We start from the raw sequence: 20,704 nt of genomic DNA on the forward strand, positions 1-20,704 counted from the left end.
TTCAGGCCCTGATCACTCAAAATCTTTTTCGCTCCATCTTTCCACCTCCAATTTGGTCTCCCGCTTCTCCTCGTTCCCTCCACCTCCGACACATATGTCCTCTTGGTCAATCTTTCCTCACTCATTCTCTCCATGTGCCCAAACCATTTCAAAACACCCTCTTCTGCTCTCTCAACCACGCTCTTCTTATTTCCATACATCTCTCTTACCCTTACATTACTTACTCGATCAAACCACCTCACACCACACATTGTCCTAAAACATCTCATTTCCAGCACATCCACCCTCCTGCACACAACTCTATCCATAGCCCACGCCTCGCAACCATACAACATTGTTGGAACCACTATTCCTTATATATATATATATATGTGTGTGTGTGTGTATGACCGGATGGGCCATTCTTTGTTTCCTGGCACTATCTCTGACTCAGGAAACAGCAATTATGTATAATCAAAAAAATCAAAAAATATATACACAACCTACATATATTAAAAAAGTAAATCATATGGTACTATATACATAGTACCATATGATTTAATTTTTTTACCTACAGTTTGTGCACATATTATTATCTTTTTTATTATACAAAATTGCTATTTCCTGTGTCATCGAGGTAGCGCCAGGAAAGAGACGAAGAATGGTGTGGCTTCAGAAGTTGTAGAAGATGTGTGGATCAGGTGTTTACTTTGAAGAATGCATGTGAGAAATACTTAGAAAAACAAATGGATTTGTATGTAGCATTTATGGATCTGCAAAAGGCATATGAAAAGAGTTGATAGAGATCCTCTGTGGAAGGTATTAAGAGTATATGGTGCGGGAGGTAAGTCACAAGAAGCAGTGAAAAGTTTTTATCAAGGATGTAAGGCATGTGTACAAGTGGAAAGAGAGGAAAGTGATTGGTTCACAGTGAATGTCGGTTTACGGCAGGGGTGCGTGATGTTTCCATGGTTGTTAAATTTGTTTATGGATGGGGTTGTTAGGAAGATGAATGCATGAGTTTTGGAGAGAAGGGCAAGTATGCAGTCTGATGTGGATGAGAGCGCTTGGGAATTGAGTTAGTTGTTGTAATCTGATGATACAGCACTGGTGGCTGATTCGGGTGAGAAACTGCAGAAGCTGGTGACTGAGTTTGGTAAAGTGTGTGAAAGAAGAAAGCTGAGAGTAAATGTGAATAAGAACAAGGTTATTGAGTTCAGTAGGGTTGAGGGACAAGGCGATTGGGAGGTATGTTTGAAGGGAGAAAAACTGAAGGAAGTGAAGTGTTTTAGATATCTGGGAGTGGATTTTGGCAGTGGATGGAACAATGGAAGCAGAAGTGAGTCAGGGTGGGGGAGGGGGTGAAAGTTCTGGGAGCACTGAAGGATGTGTGGAAGGTGAGAACGTTATCTCGGTGAGCAAAATTGGGTATGTCAAATTTGAAGGAATAGTGGTTCCAACAATGTTATATGGGTGCAAGGCATGGGCTATTGATAGGGTCATGCGGAGAAAGGTGGATGTGTTGGAAATGAGATGTTTGAGAATAATATGTGGTGTGAAATGGTTTGATCGAGTAAGTAATGAAAGGGTAAGAGAGATGTGTGGAAATAAAAAAAAAAGTGTGGTTGAGAGAGCAGAAGAGGGTGTATTGAAATGGTTTGGTCACATGGAGAGAATGAGTGATGAAAGATTGACAGGTGGAGGGAATGAGAAATGGGAGACTACTTTGGAGGAGGAAGGATGGAGTGAAAAAGATTTTGAGCTATTGGGGCGTGAACATGCAGGAGGGTGAAGGGCATGCAAGAAATAGATTGAATTGGAACGATGTGGTGTATCGGGGTTGACGTGCTGTCAATGGATTGAACCACGGCATGTGAAGTGTCTGGGGTAAACCATGGAAAGTTTTGTGGGCCTACATGTGGAAAGGGAGCTGTGGTTTCAGTGCATTACACATGACAGCTAGAGATTGAGTGTGGATGAATGTGGCCTTTGTTGTCTTATCCTAGCGCTACCTTGCGTGTGCGGGGGGAAGGGGGTGCCATTTCATGTGTGGCAGGGAGGTGACGGGAATGGATGAAGGCAGCAAGTTTGAATATGTACATGTGTATATATGTATATGTTTGTGCATGTGTATGTATGTATACATTGAAATGTATAGGTATGTATATGTGTGTGTGTGTGTGTGGGCGTGTATGTACATAAATGTGTATGAGGGCCGGTTGAGCCATTCTTTTGTCTGTTTCCTTGCACTACCTCACTAACACGGGAGACAGTGACAAAGTATAATAAGTATAAAATACTATAATCATACACTTGGAGGCAAAAAAAAAAAAAAAATAAAGGTCTTACCTGAGAGCAGTAATGAGCAGCTTTAATCCTTGTCTGTCTTTAACTAAGAACCCTTTGTGGTCTAGTTTTGTAAAAACCTCTTTCACATTAAGATTTGGGGCAACCTCAAGGAGGCCTTTGATAAAGACCTCTACATTCCATCCGTGAGGACCTGCAAGGCTTCCTGATCCGCTCAATCCCACTTCATTTCCAGATGATGATTGAGGCTGAGAACTTGGGGCCTTGTCTTTGCTGTCACTCCACAATGAGCTCGGTGAATTTAGATTCTGGAGTCCAATCTGATGGAAAGGAACACAAAATTGTTTTACACTTTCTATCAGATATAGATAAATGTGTAAATATTCTAAAAGAAATATTCAAAACCATCAGGTGTTTCCACAAAATAAAATCTTGTACATGGTAAACCCCAAGCATGGTCTAGCAGTCCATCACCATGCACGCGTGTGTATGTGTGTATGGGGGTGGGGGATGAATAAATAAAAATATATGAAAATAAATTTAATAAGTATTCATAAATACATGAAAGCAAGGTTATTAGGTACAGTAGGGTTGAGGGTCAAGTCAATTGGGAGGTAAGTTTGAATGGAGAAAAACTGGAGGAAGTAAAGTGTTTTAGATATCTGGGAGTGGATCTGGCAGCGGATGGAACCATGGAAGCGGAAGTGGATCATAGGGTGGGGGAGGGGGCGAAAATTCTGGGAGCCTTGAAGAATGTGTGGAAGTTGAGAACAATATCTCGAAAAGCAAAAATGGGTATGTTTGAAGGAATAGTGGTTCCAACAATGTTGTATGGTTGCGAGGCGTGGGCTATGGATAGAGTGGTGCGCAGGAGGATGGATGTGCTGGAAATGAGATGTTTGAGGACAATGTGTGGTGTGAGGTGGTTTGATCGAGTAAGTAACGTAAGGGTAAGAGAGATGTGTGGAAATAAAAAGAGCGTGGTTGAGAGAGCAGAAGAGGGTGTTTTGAAATGGTTTGGGCACATGGAGAGAATGAGTGAGGAGAGATTGACCAAGAGGATATATGTGTCGGAGGTGGAGGGAACGAGGAGAAGTGGGAGACCAAATTGGAGGTGGAAAGATGGAGTGAAAAAGATTTTGTGTGATCGGGGCTTGAACATGCAGGAGGGTGAAAGGTGGGCAAGGAATAGAGTGAATTGGATCGATGTGGTATACCGGGGTTGACATGCTGTCAGTGGGTTGAATCAGGGCATGTGAAGCGTCTGGGGTAAACCATGGAAAGCTGTGTAGGTATGTATATTTGCGTGTGTGGACGTATGTATATAAATGTGTATGGGGATGGGTTAGGCCATTTCTTTCGTCTGTTTCCTTGCGCTACCTCGCAAATGCGGGAGACAGCGACAAAGCAAGAAAAAAAAAAAATAAATGAAAATACAATTACAGTATATAACTGCTTTTTTGTTAGCTTCATCGACTGCTAAATTATGGACTGACGAGTGTTGACACAACTACCAATAAGACAAGAGGTCATGGAGATGGTTTCGTTCTTTCTGCACCTTTACTGAATAAATAAGCAGTGTTTGGCAGTAAATGACATCAATATACTTTGAAATATTCCACGTTACAAGCTAACAATCAGCATCTGGGAGCCTGGCTGGTAAATGCTACTAAGATACTGAAAGATATTGAACTTTTGATACCAAAATATTTGAAGCTTTCTTGGTAGATACCGATAGACATGAAGCTTTCTTAAAATAACATTTTTTTTGTATGTTAGCTGAGACCGCATGGGACACAGAAGTCCTAATTGAGGCCATCACATTAAAGTTACCTTGATAGCACGAAAAAAGCAACAGATCATGAAAAAAAAATATGTGCTACATGGCAACTACAGAATGAATGTAAATGAATGTGGCCTTTCTTTGTCCATTCCTAGCCATACCTTATTAATATAGCACCAGGAATGGATGAAAGCAAGAAAGTATGAATATGTACAAGTATATTCAGGGAAGCAGTGATAGCTTGTGCAAAAGATGCATATGGCAGAGAAAGGTGTGAGGTTGGCAGATTAGAGAGGGTAGTGAGTGATGGGATGAAGAAGTAAGATTGTTAAGGAAAGAGAAGAGAGAGGCATTTGGATGATTTTTGCAAATGACAGGGAGATGTATAAAAGAAAGTAGCAGGAGGTCAAGAGAAGTGTGCAAGGGGTGAAAAAGAAGGCAAATGAGAGTTGGGGTGAGAGAGCATCATTAAATTCTAGAGAGAAAAAAAAGATGTTTTGGAAGGAGGTAAATAAAGTGAGTAAGAGAAGAGAACAAATGGGAACATCGGTGAAGGGGGCTAATGGGGAAGTAATAACATGCAGTAGTAAAGTGAGAAGGAGATGGAGTGTATTTTGAAGGTTTGTTGAATGTGTTTGATGATAAGAGTGGCAGATATAGGGTGTTTTGGTTGAAGTGGTGCACTAAATGAGAGGGTCAGAAAGATTGGTTTGGTAAACAGAGAAAAAGTAGTGAAAGCTTTGCGGAAGATGAAAGCCGGCATGGCGGCGAGTTTGGATGGTACTGCAGTGTAATTTATTAAAATAGGGGGTGACTGTGCATATGAGTCGTCTGGGGTAAACTATGGAAAAAAGTGTGGGGTCTGGATGTGGAATGGGAGTTGTGGTGTCAGTGCATTACACATGACAGCCAGAGACTGAGTGTGAACGAATGTGGCCTTTTTTTGTCTTTTCCTGGCACTACCTCACTGGAAGGAGTGATGCTATTTCATGTGTGATGGGGCAGCAACAGGAACGGATGAAGGCAGCAAGTATGAATATTATTCATTTCATTATACTTTGTTGCTGCCTCCCGCATCAGTGAGGTAGCGCAAGGAAGCAGATGAAAGAATGGCTGAACCCACCCACATACACAAGTATATACATACAAGCCCACACATGCACATAAACATACCTTTACAATTCACTCTTTTTTTAATTATTATCATACTTTGTCGCTGTCACCTGCATTAGCGAGGTAGTGCAAGGAAACAGACAAATGAATGGCCCAACCCACCTGCATACACATGTATACACATACAAGCCCAAATAAGCACATATACATTTACATACACACATAAACATAAATACAAAGACATATACATATATGCACACATGTAAATACTCATACTTGCTGCCTTTATTCATTTCCATCGCCAACCTGCCACACATGAAATGGCACCCCCCTCCCCCCATGCACGGGCAAGGAAGCGCTATAAAAAGAAAACAAAGGCTTTGTTCACACTCAGTTTCTAGCTGTCATGTGCAATGCACCAAAACCACAGCCCCCTTTCCACATCCAGGTCCCACAAAACTTTCCATCATTTACCCCAGACGCTTAACGTGCTCTGATTCAATCCATTGACAGCACCTCGACCCTGGTATACCAAATCATTCATTTTTTTTTTTTTTTTTTTTATACTTTGTCGCTGTCTCCCGCGTTTGCGAGGTAGCGCAAGGAAACAGACGAAAGAAATGGCCCAACCCCCCCCCCCCCCATACACATGTACATACACACGTCCACACACGCAAATATACATACCTACACAGCTTTCCATGGTTTACCCCAGACGCTTCACATGCCTTGATTCAATCCACTGACAGCACGTCAACCCCTGTATACCACATGACTCCAATTCACTCTATTCCTTGCCCTCCTTTCACCCTCCTGCATGTTCAGGCCCCGATCACACAAAATCTTTTTCACTCCATCTTTCCACCTCCAATTTGGTCTCCCTCTTCTCCTCGTTCCCTCCACCTCCGACACATATATCCTCTTGGTCAATCTCTCCTCACTCATTCTCTCCATGTGCCCAAACCATTTCAAAACACCCTCTTCTGCTCTCTCAACCACGCTCTTTTTATTTCCACACATCTCTCTTACCCTTACGTTACTTACTCGATCAAACCACCTCACACCACACATTGTCCTCAAACATCTCATTTCCAGCACATCCATCCTCCTGCGCACATCTCTATCCATAGCCCACGCCTCGCAACCATACAACATTGTTGGAACCACTATTCCCTCAAACATACCCATTTTTGCTTTCCGAGATAATGTTCTCGACTTCCACACATTTTTCAAGGCTCCCAAAATTTTCGCCCCCTCCCCCACCCTATGATCCACTTCCGCTTCCATGGTTCCATCCGCTGACAGATCCACTCCCAGATATCTAAAACACTTCACTTCCTCCAGTTTTTCTCCATTCAAACTCACCTCCCAAATCATTCATATTCACTCTATTTCTTGCACTTCTTTCACCCTCCTGTAAGTTCTGATCCCAATCTTTTTCACTCCTTCCTTCCACCTCCAATTCGGTCTCCTACTTCTCCTCGTCCCCTCCACCTCTGACACATATATCCTCTTTGTCAATCTTTCCTTCATCATTCTCTCCATGTGACCAAACCATTTCAATACACCCTCTTCTGTTCTCTCAACCACAATCCTTTTATTACCACACCTCTCTCTTACCCTTTCATTACTTACTTGAGCAAACCACCTCACACCACATATTGTCCTCAAACATCTCATTTCCAACACATCCACCCTCCTCAGCACAATCCAATCTATAGCCCATGCCTCGCAACCATGTAACATTGTTGGAACCACATACTCATTTTTGCTCTCCAAGATAACATTCTCATCTTCCACACATTCTTCAACACTCACAGAACCTTCGCCTGCTCCCCCACCCTGTGACTCACTTATGCTTCCATGGTTCCACTCGCTGCCAAATCCACTCTCAGGTATCTAAAACACTTCACTTCCTCCACTTTATCTCCATTCAAACTTACCTCACAACTGACTTGTCCCTCAACTCTACTGAGCCTAATAAACTTACTCTTATTCACATTTACTCTCAGCTTTCTTTTTTCATACACTTTACCAAACTTAATCACCAGCTTCTGCAGTTTCTCACATGAATAAGCCACCAGCGCTGTATCATCAGCGAACAACAACTGACTCACTTCCCAAGCCCTCTTATCAACAAATGACTGCATACTTGTCACTCTCTCCAAAACTCTTGCATTAAACTCCCTAACAAACCCATCCATAAACAAATTAAACAACCATGGAGACATCACGCAACCCTGCCGCAAACCAACATTCACTTAGAACCAATCACTTTCCTCTCTTCCTACTTGTACACATGCCTTACATCCTCGATAAAAACTTTTCACTGCTTCTAGCAACCATATATTCTTAATATTTTCTACAGAGCATCTCTATCAATTTTATCATATGCCTTCTCCATATCCACAAATGCTACATATAGATCCATTTGCTTTTCTAAGTATTTCTCACATACATTCTTCAGAGCAAACACTTGATCCACACATCCTCTACCACTTCTGAAACCACACTGCTCTTCCCAAATCTGATGCTCTGTACATGCTTTCACCCTCTCAATCACTACCCTCATATAATTTCCAAGGGACACTCAAAAAACTTATACCTCTGTAATTTGAGCACTCACTTTTATCCCCTTTGCCTTTGTACAATGGAACTATGCATGCATTCCACCAATCCTCAGGCACCTCACCATGAGCCATACATACATTAAATATCCTCACCAACTAGTCAAAAACACAGTCACCCCCTTTTTTTAATAAATTCCACTGCAATACCATCCAATCCCGCTGCCTAGCCAGCTTTCATCAACTGCAAAGCTTTTACTACCTCTTCTCTGTTTACCACATCATTCTCCCTGACACTCTCACTTCGCACACCACCTCAACCAAAACACCCTATATCTGCCACTCTATCATCTAACACACTCAACAAACATTCAAAATAATCACTTCATCTCCTTCTCACATCACCACTACTTTTTATTACCTGCCCATTAGCCCCCTTCACCGATGTTCCCATCTATTCTCTTGTCTTACGCACTTTATTTATCTCCTTCCAAAACATCTTTTTATCCTCCCTGAAATTTAATGATACTCTCTCACCCCAACTCTAATTTGCCCTCTTTTTCACCTCTTGCACCTTTCTCTTGACCTCCTGCCTCTTTCTATTATACATCTCCCACTTAGGGAAGCAGTGATGGCTTGCACAAAATATGTTTGTGGCATGAGAAGCATGGGAGGTGGGCAGATTAGAAATGGTAGTGAGTGGTGGGATGAAGAAGTAAGATTATTAGTGAAAGAGAAGAGAGAAGCATTTGGATGATTTTGGCAGGGAAATATTGCAAATTAGTGGGAGATGTATAAAAGAAAGAGGCAGGAGGTCAAGAGAAAGGTGCAAGAGGTGAAAAAGAGGGCAAATGAGAGTTGGAGTGAGAGAGTATCATTAAATTTTAGGGAGAATAAAAAGATGTTTTGGAAGGAGGTAAATAAAGTGCGTAAGACAAGAGAGCAAATGGGAACTTCAGTGAAGGGGGCTAATGGGGAGGTGATAACAAGTAGTGGTGATGTGAGGAGGAGATGGAGTGAGTATTTTGAAGGCTTGTTGAATGTGTTTGACGATAAAGTGGCAGATATAGGGTGTTTTGGTTGAGGTGGTGTGCAAAGTGAGTGGGTTAGGGAAAATGATTTGGTAAGCAGGGAGGAGGTAATAAAAGCTTTGCGGAAGATGAAAGCCGACAAGGTAGTGGGTTTGGATGGCACTGCAGTGGAATTTATTAAAAAAGGGGGTGACTGTATTGTTGACTGGTTGGTAAGATTATTTAATGTATGTATGATTCAGGGTGAGGTGCCTGAGGATTGGCAGAATGCTTGCATAGTGCCATTGTACAAAGGCAAAGGGGATAAGAGTGAGTGCTCAAATTACAGAGGTATAAGTTTGTTGAGTATTCCTGGGAAATTATATGGGAGGGTATTGATTGAGAGGGTGAAGGCATGTACAGAGCATCAGATTGGGGAAGAGCAGTGTGGTTTCAGAAGTGGTAGAGGATGTGTGGATCAGGTGTTTGCTTTGAAGAATGAAAAGCAAATGGATTTGTATGTAGCATTTATGGATCTAGAGAAGGCATATGATAGAGTTGATAGAGATGCTCTGTGGAAGGTATTAAGAATATATGGGGTGGGAGGCAAGTTGTTAGAAGCGGTGAAAAGTTTTTATCGAGGATGTAAGGCATGTGTATGTGTAGGAAGAGAGGAAAGTGATTGGTTCTCAGTGAATGTAGGTTTGCGGCAGGGGTGTGTGATGTCTCCATGGATGTTTAATTTGTTTACGGACGGGGTTGTTAGGGAGGTGAATGCAAGAGTTTTGGAAAGAGGGACAAGTATGAAGTCTGTTGTGGATGAGAGAGCTTGGGAAGTGAGTCAGTTGTTGTTCGCTGATGATACAGCGCTGGTGGCTGATTCATGTGAGAAACTGCAGAAGCTGGTGACTGAGTTTGGTAAAGTGTGTGAAAGAAGAAAGTTAAGAGTATATGTGAATAAGAGCAAGGTTATTAGGTACAGTAGGGTTGAGGGTCAAGTCAATTGGGAGGTAAGATTGAATGGAGAAAAACTGGAGGAAGTATAGTGTTTTAGATATCTGGGAGTGGATTTGGCAGCGGATGGAACCACGGAAGTAGAAGTGAATCATAGGGTGGGGGAGGGGCCGAAAATTCTGGGAGCCTTGAAGAATGTTTGGAAGTCAAGAACATTATCTCGGAAAGCAAAAATGGGTATGTTTGAAGGAATAGTGGTTCCAACAATGTTGTATGGTTGCGAGGCGTGGGCTATGGATAGAGTTGTGCGCAGGAGGGTGGATGTGCTGGAAACGAGATGTTTGAGGACAATATGTGGTGTGAGGTGGTTTGATCGAATTAGTAATGAAAGGGGTAAGAGATGTGTGGTAATAAAAAGAGTGTGGTTGAGAGAGCAGAAGAGGTTGTTTTGAAATGGTTAAGTCACATGGAGGGAATGAGTGAGGAAAGATTGACAAAGAGGATATATGTGTCAGAGGTGGAGGGAACGAGGAGAAGTTGGAGACGAAATTGGAGGTGGAAAGATGGAGTGAAAAAGATTTTGAGTGATTGGGGCCTGAACAAGCAGGAGGGTGAAAGGCGTGCAAGGAATAGAGTGAATTGGAACGATGTGGTATACCAGGGTCGACATGCTGTCAATGGATTGACCCAGTAAACCATGGAAAGTTCTGTGGGGCCTGGATGTGGAAAGGGAGGTGTGGTTTCGGTACATTATACATGACAGCTAGAGACTGAATGTGAACGAATGTAGCTTTTGTTGTCTTTTCCTAGCTCTACCTCGGACACATGCTGGGGGAGGGGGTTGTTATTTCATGTGTGGAGGGATGGCGACGGGAATGAATAAGGGTAGAATATGAATTGTGTACATGTTTATATATGTATATGTCGGTTTGTGTATGTATATGTATATATCAGTGTTTTAGATATCTGGGAGTGGATTTGGCATCGGATGGAACCATGGAAGTGGAAATGAATCATAGTGTGGGTGAGGGGGTGAAAGTTCTGGGAGCGTTGAAAAATGTGTGGAAGTTGAGAACGTTATCTTGAAAAGCAAAAATGGGTATGTATGAAGGAATAGTGGTTCCAACAATGTTATATGGTTGCGAGACGTGGGCTATAGATAGAGTTATGTGGAGGAGGGTGGATGTGCTGGAAATGAGATGTTTGAGGACAATATGTGGTGTGAGGTGGTTTGATCGAGTAAGCAATGTATGGGTAAGAGAGATTTATTTATTTATTTATTTTGCTTTGTCGCTGTCTCCTGCGTCTGCGAGGTAGCGCAAGGAAACAGACGAAAGAAATGGCCCAACCCACCCCCATACACAATGTATACACACACACGTCCACACACGCAAATATACATACCTATACATCTCAATGTACACATATATATATACATACACAGACACATACATATATACCCATGCACACAATTCACACTGTCTGCCCCCATTCACTCCCATCGCCACCTAGCCACACATGGAATACCTCCCCTCTCCCCCTCATGTGTGCGAGGTAGCGCTAGGAAAAGACAACAAAGGCCCCATTCGTTCACACTCAGTCTCTAGCTGCCACGCAATAATGCCCGAAAAAACAGCTCCCTTTCCACATCCAGGCCCCACACAACTTTCCATGGTTTACCCCAGACGCTTCACATGCCCTGATTCAATCCACTGACAGCAAGTCAACCCCGCTATACCACATCGATCCAATTCACTCTATTCCTTGCCCTCCTTCCACCCTCCTGAATGTTCAGGCCCCAATCACTCAAAATCTTTTTCACTCCATCTTTCCACCTCCAATTTGGTCTCCCACTTCTCCTTGTTCCCTCCACCTCCGACACATATATCCTCTTAAGAGGTCAATCTTTCCTCACTCATTCTCTCGATGTGCCCAAACCATTTCAAAACACCCTCTTCTGCTCTCTCAACCACGCTCTTTTTATTTCCACACATCTCTCTTACCCTTACATTACTTACTCGATCAAACCACCTCACACCACACATTGTCCTCAAACATCTCATTTCCAGCACATCCACCCTCCTGGGCACAACTCTATCCATAGCCCATGCCTTGCAACCATACAACATTGTTGGAACCACTATTCCTTTAGACATACCCATTTTTGCTTTCCGAGATAATGTTCTCGACTTCCACACGTTCTTCAAGGCTCCCAGGATTTTCGCCCCCTCCCCCACCCTATGATTCACTTCCGCTTCCATGGTTCCATCTGCTGCCAGATCCACTCCCAGATATCTAAAACACTTTACTTCCTCCAGTTTTTCTCCATTCAAACTTACCTCCCAATTGACTTGACCCTCAACCCTACTGTACCTAATAACCTTGCTCTTATTCACATTTACTCTTAACTTTCTTCTTTCACACACTTTACCAAACTCAGTCACCAGATTCTGCAGTTTCTAACATGAATCAGCCACCAGCACTGTATCATCAGCGAACAACAACTGACTCACTTCCCAAGCTCTCTCATCCACAACAGACTTCATACTTCCCCCTCTTTCCAAAACTCTTGCATTCACCTCCCTAACAACCCCATCCATAAACAAATTAAATAGTGTGGTTGAGAGAGCAGAAGAGGGTGTTTTGAAATGGTTTGGTCACATGGAGAGAATGAGTGAGGAAAGATTGACCAAGAGGGTATATGTGTCAGAGGTGGAGGGAACGAGGAGAATTGGGAGACCAAATTGGAGGTGGAAAGATGGAGTGAAAAAGATTTTGAGTGATCGGGGCCTGAACATGCAGGAGGGTGAAAGGCGTGCAAGGAATAGAATGTATATGTATATGTCTGTGTGTGTATATATATGTATACGTTGAGATGTATAGGTATGTATATTTGCGTGTGTGGACATGTATGCAGGTGGGTTGGGCCACTCTTTCGTCTGTTCCCTTGCGCTACCTCGCTAACGCGGGAGACAGCGACAAAGCAAAATAAATATGAAATAAATGTATGGTTTGTGGCAGGGGTGTGTATGTCTCCATGGGTGTTTAATTTGTTTATGGATGGGGTTGTTAGGGAGGTGAATGCAAGAGTTTTGGAAAGAGGGGCAAGTATGCAGTCTGTTGTGGATGAGAGAGCTTGGGAAACGCTGGACGCTGATTCAGGTGAAAAACTTCAGAAGCTGATGATTGAGTTTGGTAAAGTGTGTGAACAACCATGGAGACATCCATGGAGAACAACCATGGAGACATCACACACCCCTGCTGCAAACCTACATTCACTGAGAACCAATCACTTTCCTCTCTTCCTACATGTACACATGTCTTACATCCTAGATAAAAACTTTTCACTGCTTCTAACAACTTGCCTCCCACATCATATATTCTTAATACCTTCCACAGAGCATCTCTATCAACTCTTACCATATGCCTTCTCCAGATCCATAAATGCTACATACAAATCCATTTGCTTTTCTAAGTATTTCTCACATACATTTTTCAAAGCAAACACCTGATCCACACATCCTCTACCACTTCTGAAACCACACTGCTCTTCCCCAATCTGATGCTCTGTACATGCCTTCACCCTCTCAATCAATACCCTTCCATATAATTTCCCAGGAATACTCAACAAACTTATACCTCTGTAATTTGAGCACTCACCTTTATCCCCTTTGCCTTTGTACAATGGCACTATGCAAGCATTCCACCAATCCTCAGGCACCTCACCATGAATCATACATACATTAATTAACCTTACCAACCAGTCAACAATACAGTCACCCCCTTTTTTAATAAATTCCACTGCAATACCATCCAAACCCACTGCCTTGCTGGTTTTCATCTTCCGCAAAGCTTTTACTGCCTCTTCTCTGTTTACCAAATCATTCTCCCAAACGAGAGATCTCTCACTTTGCACACCACCTCAACCAAAACACCCTATATCTGTCACTCTATCATCATCATCAAACATATTCAACAAACATTCAAAATACTCACTCCATCTCCTTCTCACATCACCACTACTTGTTATCACCTCCCCATTAGCCCCCTTCACTGAAGTTCCCATTTGTTCCCTTGTCTTACGCACTTTATTTACCTCCTTCAAAACATTTTACTCTCCCTAAAATTTAATGATACTCTCTCACCCCAACTCTCATTTGCCCTCTTTTTCACCTCTTGCACCTTTCTCTTGACCTCCTGCCTCTTTCTTTTATACATCTCCCACTCATTTGCATTATTTCCCTGCAAAAATCATCCAAATGCCTCTCTCTCCTCTTTCACTAATAATCTTACTTCTTCATCCCACCACTCACTACCCTTTCTAATATGCCCACCTCCCACGCTTCTCATGCCACAAGCATCTTTTGCGCAAGCCATCACTGCTTCCCTAAATACATCCCATTCCTCCCCCACTCCCCTTACCTCCTTTGTTCTCACCTTTTTCCATTCTGTACTCAGTCTTTCCTGGTACTTCCTCACACAAGTCTCTTTCCCAAGCTCACTTACTCTCACCACTCTCTTCACCTCAACATTGTCTCTTCTTTTCTGAAAACCTCTACAAATCTTCACCTTCTCCTCCACAAGATAATGATCAGACATCCCTCCAGTTGCATCTCTCAGCACATTAATATCCTAAAGTTTCTTTTTCGCGTGCCTATCAACCAACACGTAATCCATTAACGCTCTCTGGCCATCTCTCCTACTTACATATGTATACTTATGTATATCTCTCTTTTTAAACCAGGTATTCCCAAGCACCAGTCCTTTTTCAGCACATAAATCTACAAGCTCTTCACCATTTCCATTTACAACACTGAACACCCCATGTATACCAATTATTCCTCAACTGCCACATTACTCACCTTTGCATTCAAATCACCCATCACTATAACCTGGTCTTGTGCATCAAAACCACTAACACACTCATTCAGCTGCTCCCAAAACACTTGCCTCTCATGATCTTTCTTCTCATGCCCAGGTGCATATGCACCAATAATCACCTATCTCTCTCCATCAACTTTCGAAGTTTTACCCATATCAATCTAGGGTTTACTTTCTTACACTCTATCACATGCTCCCATCACTCCTGTTTCAGGAGCAGTGCTAATCCTTCCCTTGCTCTTGTCCTCTCACTAATCCCTGACTTTACTCCCAAGACATTCCCAAACCACTCTTCCCCTTTACCCTTGAGCTTCGTTTCACTCAGAGCCAAAACATCCAGGTTCCTTTCCTCAAACATACAACCTATCTCTCCTTTTTTCTCATCTTGGTTACATCCACACACATTTCGACACCCCAATCTGAGCCTTCAAGGAGGATGAGCACTCCCAGCATGACTGCTTCTTCTGTTTCCCCTTTTAGAAAGTTAATATAGAAGGAGGGGAGGGTTTCTAGCCCCCCGCTCCCGTCCCTTTTAGTCGCCTTCTACGACATGTGAGGAATGCGTGGAAAGTATTCTTTCTCCCCTATCCCTATCCCCTGTGTGTGTATATGTATGTATACGTTGAGATGTACAAGTATGTATATGTGCGTGTGTGGACGTGTATGTGGGTGGGTTGGGCCATTCTTTCGTCTGTTTCCTTGCGCTACCTCGCTAACGCAGGAGACAGTGACAAAGTACGTGGGTAAAATAGTCTGGTGGAGGTGGGTTGGATTGCATTCTTTAATAATCCTCTGAAACAATTGCTGCATCTCTGTTTTCAAAGATATAATAGTTGCACTCCATTATTTTCCCCTAAAACAATAGTTCACAAATGTTGATTTTGCTAACTGCCATGATTCTAGTCTCAGCTTTTGAAAGAACATCTAGATATAACAAGCTGAGAATTATATCCCCTCTTCATATGACTGTATTCCAAATCATCCCATATGAAAAGGTAAAGCACTTGCAGTAATATTAATGTTGGCTTTAATAGAGGCCGACCAGTGCAACAAAGCCTTGTGGGAAAGGATACAATTTGATGAAATTATCAACTATGAATGTTTGAAATCAAGTGTATAATTGTTTATGATTCCTTACCTGTTCAGATGGTAGGCCTGTGTGAGTTCGAACCATGACACCCAAGACTTTAGCTACAGCTGCTGGGGTTATGGAACCCACTCCAAAGTTGGCTAAGTTGTTTCTACATTCTTCTACTGTATTGCAGAAACTATAGCCCAATTCTAAGACCAAGTCAGCTAATGAGCCATCCAACTGAAAAATACAATAACAATTAGCATAACCTAAAATTCTCCAACACTGACAAACAAGGTAGCATCTTAAATCACACAAAGTTTGTCCCTAATTCCCTCCTTCAGTTCTCACTGTATAACACAAATTCTCAAGATACTTTACCCCACAGATAAATGCTTACCTAGAGGTGCATAAAGTTAATGATTATTTACCTATGCTGCCTATTATATCCCATAGGCGTGGACTACACAAGGAAGAGGTTGTGCTACTGCTGAAGCAGTTGTGGGAGTGTGTGAAAGAGTGTAAGGAAGTAAACTCTAGACTGATGCAGGGAAAAATGAGAATGGATTGAGAGACAGGTGATTGTTATTCATATGTACCTGGCTATGAACAAGTGTCTTGGGAGCAGCTCAGTGAGTGTATCAACAGCTTTGATGGAGGAAACTACATATTGGTGATGGGTAACCTAAATGTGAAGATGAATAATGTGGCAGTTGGGGATATTGTTACGGATTAAGGGGTATTAAGTAATGTGAAAGGAAATGGTAAACAGCTTGTGGAGTTGTGTGATGAAACTGGGCTGGCAATTGGGAATACCAGGTTTGAAAAAGGGACATACATAAATATACATATGTGAATAGGGATAGTCAATGGGCATTATTGGATTGCGTGCTAAATCATAGGTATGCAATGGAAAGGCTTTTGGATGTGGATGTGTTGAAAGGGGCAGCTGGCAAGATGTCTGATATTGAACTTGTGGAAGTAAGGGTGAATATCTGTAAAGGCTTTCAGAAAAAGAGGAATTTTATGGGTGAAAAGAGTGGTTAATACCGGGAGAAATTGAGAGTAGAATGGCAAAAGATGAAAGCAAATGCAGTGGGCAAGGAATGGGAGGTATTAAGGAAAACAGTGCTGGCATTTACAAGAGATGGTGACATGCATAAGATGGGAGGTGGGCAAGTTAGGAATGGTAATGAGAGGTGTGATGAGCAAGTGAAGTTGCTAATGAAAGAGAAAAGAAAGGTATATGGGCAATATTTACAAGGAAGTTGTGCAGATGACTGGAAAATTTTTAAGATGAAGCAGCAAGAGGTCAAGAGGAAGGTTTGGAGGTTGAAAAGAAGGCAAATGAGAGTATGGTAACAGGTAATGATGAAGTGAGATGGGGTGAGTATTTTGAAGGACTGTTGTTTTTGATGACAAGGTGGTAAATGTAGGGCGTTTGAGTCAGGCTGTTGTAAAAGTGAAAACCATGGAGAGCAGTTTGGTGATAAGAAGTGGTGAATGCTTAGCCTAAGAAGAAATGTATCAAGGCAGCTGAAGTGGATGGTATATTTGTTGAACTTCTTAAGCAAGGGGGTGAATGTGTTGTTCACTGATTAGTCAGGATTTCCAATGTATGTATGGATCATGGTGAGGTACAAAAGGACTGGCAGAATGCATATACAGTACTACTGTATTATGGCAAGGGGGAAAAAGGGGAGTGTTTGAACTAAATAGGAATACATTTTTGAGTGCACCTGTAAGTTATGTGGGAGAGTAGTGATTGAATGAGTGAAGGCATGTACAGAGACTCTGACTGGGGATGACCAAAGTGGTTTCATGAGTGGCAGATGTTTGGATTAGGTGTCTGCTTTAAAAATGAGAGAAATACTTAGGAGAAACAAGAGTAAGAAGAGAGTGAATGGTTCCAAGCTTAGTTTGGTCTGTAAGAGGGGTCTGTAATGTCACCAAGGCTGTTTAACTTGTTTATGGATGGAGTGGTAATGGAGGCAAATGCAGAAGCTGCAGAGGGAGGGGCAAGTATGCAGTCTGAAGATGTGGAGGTCTGGGAAGTGAGTCATGAGTTTCCTAAAGACAGCACTGGTGGCAGATTCAAGTGAGAAACTGCAGAAGATGCTGACTGAATTTGGAAGTGTGTGCAAGAGGAGGAGGTAGAGTGTAAATGTGAATAAAAGCAAGTTTGTGTTTAGCTAGGTAGAGAAACATGTTAGTTGGGGGTCTTAGTTTGAATGGAAAAAATCTGAAGGAAGTGAAGGGTTTTAGACATCTGTGAGTGGACATGGCAGTGAATGGAAACATGGATGCAAAAGTAAACCAAAGGGTAGGTGAGAGTGCAAAGGTTTGTGGAGAACTAAAGAATGTGTGGAAAGAGAGGACATTACCCAGGAGAGCAGAAATGGGTATGTTTGAATGTACAGTGCTCTAAACAATGCTTAAGGATGTGTAGAGGAGGGTGGATGCATTGGAAATTTAATGTTTGAGGACAGTATGTGGTGTGAAGTAGTATGAACGAGTAAATAACAAAAGGGCAAGTGAAAGGTATAGTTTACAGTTATCTTCCCTCATTCCCAATAATTCTTTCAGTTATCCATTATATTCTTTTGAAAAATCTTATTGTCATTTGTTACAATATGAAATTTTGTTTGCAAGACCGTAAATAAACTAAAAGAAGGTATTTTTACTATTATCAAATTTATGGAAGACCAAGGAATATTTCTATCTATCTATTATACTTTGTTGCTGTCTCCCGCTTTAGCGAGGTAGCACAAGGAAACAGACGAAAGAATGGCCCAACCCATCCACACATACATGTATATACATACACGTCCACACACGCATAAACATACTTATACATTTAAATGTATACATATATACACATTTATTTATTTATTTATATATTTTGCTTTGTCGCTGTCTCCCGCGTTTGCAAGGTAGTGCAAGTAAACAGATGAAAGAATGGCCCAACCCACACACATACACATGCATATACATACATGTCCACACATACAAATATACATACCTATACATCTCAACGTATACATATATATACACACACAGACATATACATATACACACATGTACATAGTTCATACTGTCTGCCTTTATTCATTCCCATCGCCAACCCGCCACACATGAAATAAAAACCCCCTCTCCCCAAATGTGTGCGAGGTAGCGCTAGGAATAGACAACAAAGGCCACATTCGTTCACACTCAGTCTCTAGCTGTCATGTAATAATGCACCGAAACCACAGCTCCCTTTCCACATCCAGGCCCCACACAACTTTCCATGGTTTACCCCAGACGCTTCACATGCCCTGGTTCAATCCATTGACAGCACGTCGACCCCGGTATACCACATCGTTCCAATTCACTCCATTCCTTGCACGCCTTTCACCCTCCTGCATGTTCAGGCCCCAATCACTCAAAATCTTTTTCACTCCATCTTTCCACCTCCAATTTCGTCTCCCACTTCTCCTCGTTCCCTCCACCACTGACACATATATCCTCTTGGTCAATCTTTCCTCACTCATTCTCTCCATGTGACCAAACCATTTCAAAACACCCTCTTCTGCTCTCTCAACTACACTCTTTTTATTACCACACATCTCTCTTACCCTATTACTACTTACTTGATCAAACCACCTCACACCACATATTGTCCTCAAACATCTCATTTTCAGCACATCCACCCTCCTCCACACAACTCTATCCATAGCCCACGCCTCGCAACCATATAACATTGTTGGAACCACTATTCCTTCAAACATACCTATTTTTGCTTTCCGAGATAATGTTCTCGACTTCCACACATTCTTCAAGGCTCCCAGAACTTTCGCCCCCTCCCTGACCCTATGATTCACTTCCGCTTCCATGGTTCCATCCGCTGCTAAATCCACTCCCAGATATCTAAAACACTTCACTTCCTCCAGTTTTCCTCCATTCAAACTTACCTCCCAGTTGACTTGACCCTCAACCCTACTGTACCTAATAACCTTGCTCTTATTCACATTTACTCTCAACTTTCTTCTTTCATACACTTTACCAAACTCACTGAGAACCAATCACTTTCCTCTCTTCCTACACATACACATGCCTTACATCCTCGATAAAAACTTTTCACTGCTTCTAACAACTTGCCTCCCACACCATATATTCTTAATACCTTCCACAGAGCATCTCTATCAACTCTATCATATGCCTTCTCTAGATCCATAAATGCTACATACAAATCCATTTGCTTTTCTAAGTATTTCTCTCATACATTCTTCAAAGCAAACCCCTGATCCACACATCCTCTACCACTTCTGAAACCACACTGCTCTTCCCCAATCTGATGTTCTGTACATGCCTTCACCCTCTCAATCAATACCCTTCTATATAATTTCCCAGGAATACTCAACAAGCTTACACCTCTGTAATTTGAACACTCACTTTTATATGTTTTCAATTTTGGGATATCACACCATCCACCCTTTGCATACTGTGCATTCATTGCACGACAGCCACTGAACAAGGTAATAGAATTTTATGTGGTGCCTATGGGAAAGGCAGTTTGGTTTTTTGGTCAGTTCCAAGGCACAAATGGTAAGCTCTAAGCAGTTAAATGTTTGGTGTGTGATGAATTTATCAGTAATTTGGTTTTTGAGCAGTTCTTCAATCTGCATACTCTTGACTCATAAGAAAAGCAAAGATTCTTCAGCAAGCATCCGCTAAATTACTAAGTCTATCTTTTTATTCATTCATTATACTTAACTGCCTTCTCCCAAATTAGCAAGGTAGCACAAGGAAATGGGCAAAGAATGGCCCAACCCACCCATATACACATGTATGTACATAAACACGCACACACGCACATATACATACATATACATTTCAACGTATACACACATATACATACACATATATACATGTGTACATATCCATACTGCTGCCTTCATCCATTCCCATCGCCACCCTGCCACACACGAAAATAGCATACCCCTCCTCCCCAACGAGTCAGTGCCAGGAACAAACAGAAAGGGCCACATTCGTTCAG

General features: G+C 42.1%; 1 protein-coding gene across 1 annotated transcript in view; it reads right to left on the reverse strand.

The window, feature by feature from the left end:
* The window catches only part of Not1 (CCR4-NOT transcription complex subunit 1), a 560,605-nt gene that overhangs the window by 463,105 nt on the left and 76,796 nt on the right, over window positions 1–20,704 (reverse strand). The window contains exons 6-7 of the mRNA XM_071695617.1: window positions 15,733–15,906; window positions 2,329–2,606 (exon numbers count right to left, since the gene is read on the reverse strand). Coding sequence (XP_071551718.1) covers window positions 2,329–2,606; window positions 15,733–15,906 — 452 coding nt within the window. The remainder of the gene's footprint in view (window positions 1–2,328; window positions 2,607–15,732; window positions 15,907–20,704) is intronic.

This window comes from Panulirus ornatus, chromosome 58 (assembly GCF_036320965.1).
Source record: "Panulirus ornatus isolate Po-2019 chromosome 58, ASM3632096v1, whole genome shotgun sequence".
NCBI lineage: Eukaryota > Metazoa > Arthropoda > Malacostraca > Decapoda > Palinuridae > Panulirus > Panulirus ornatus.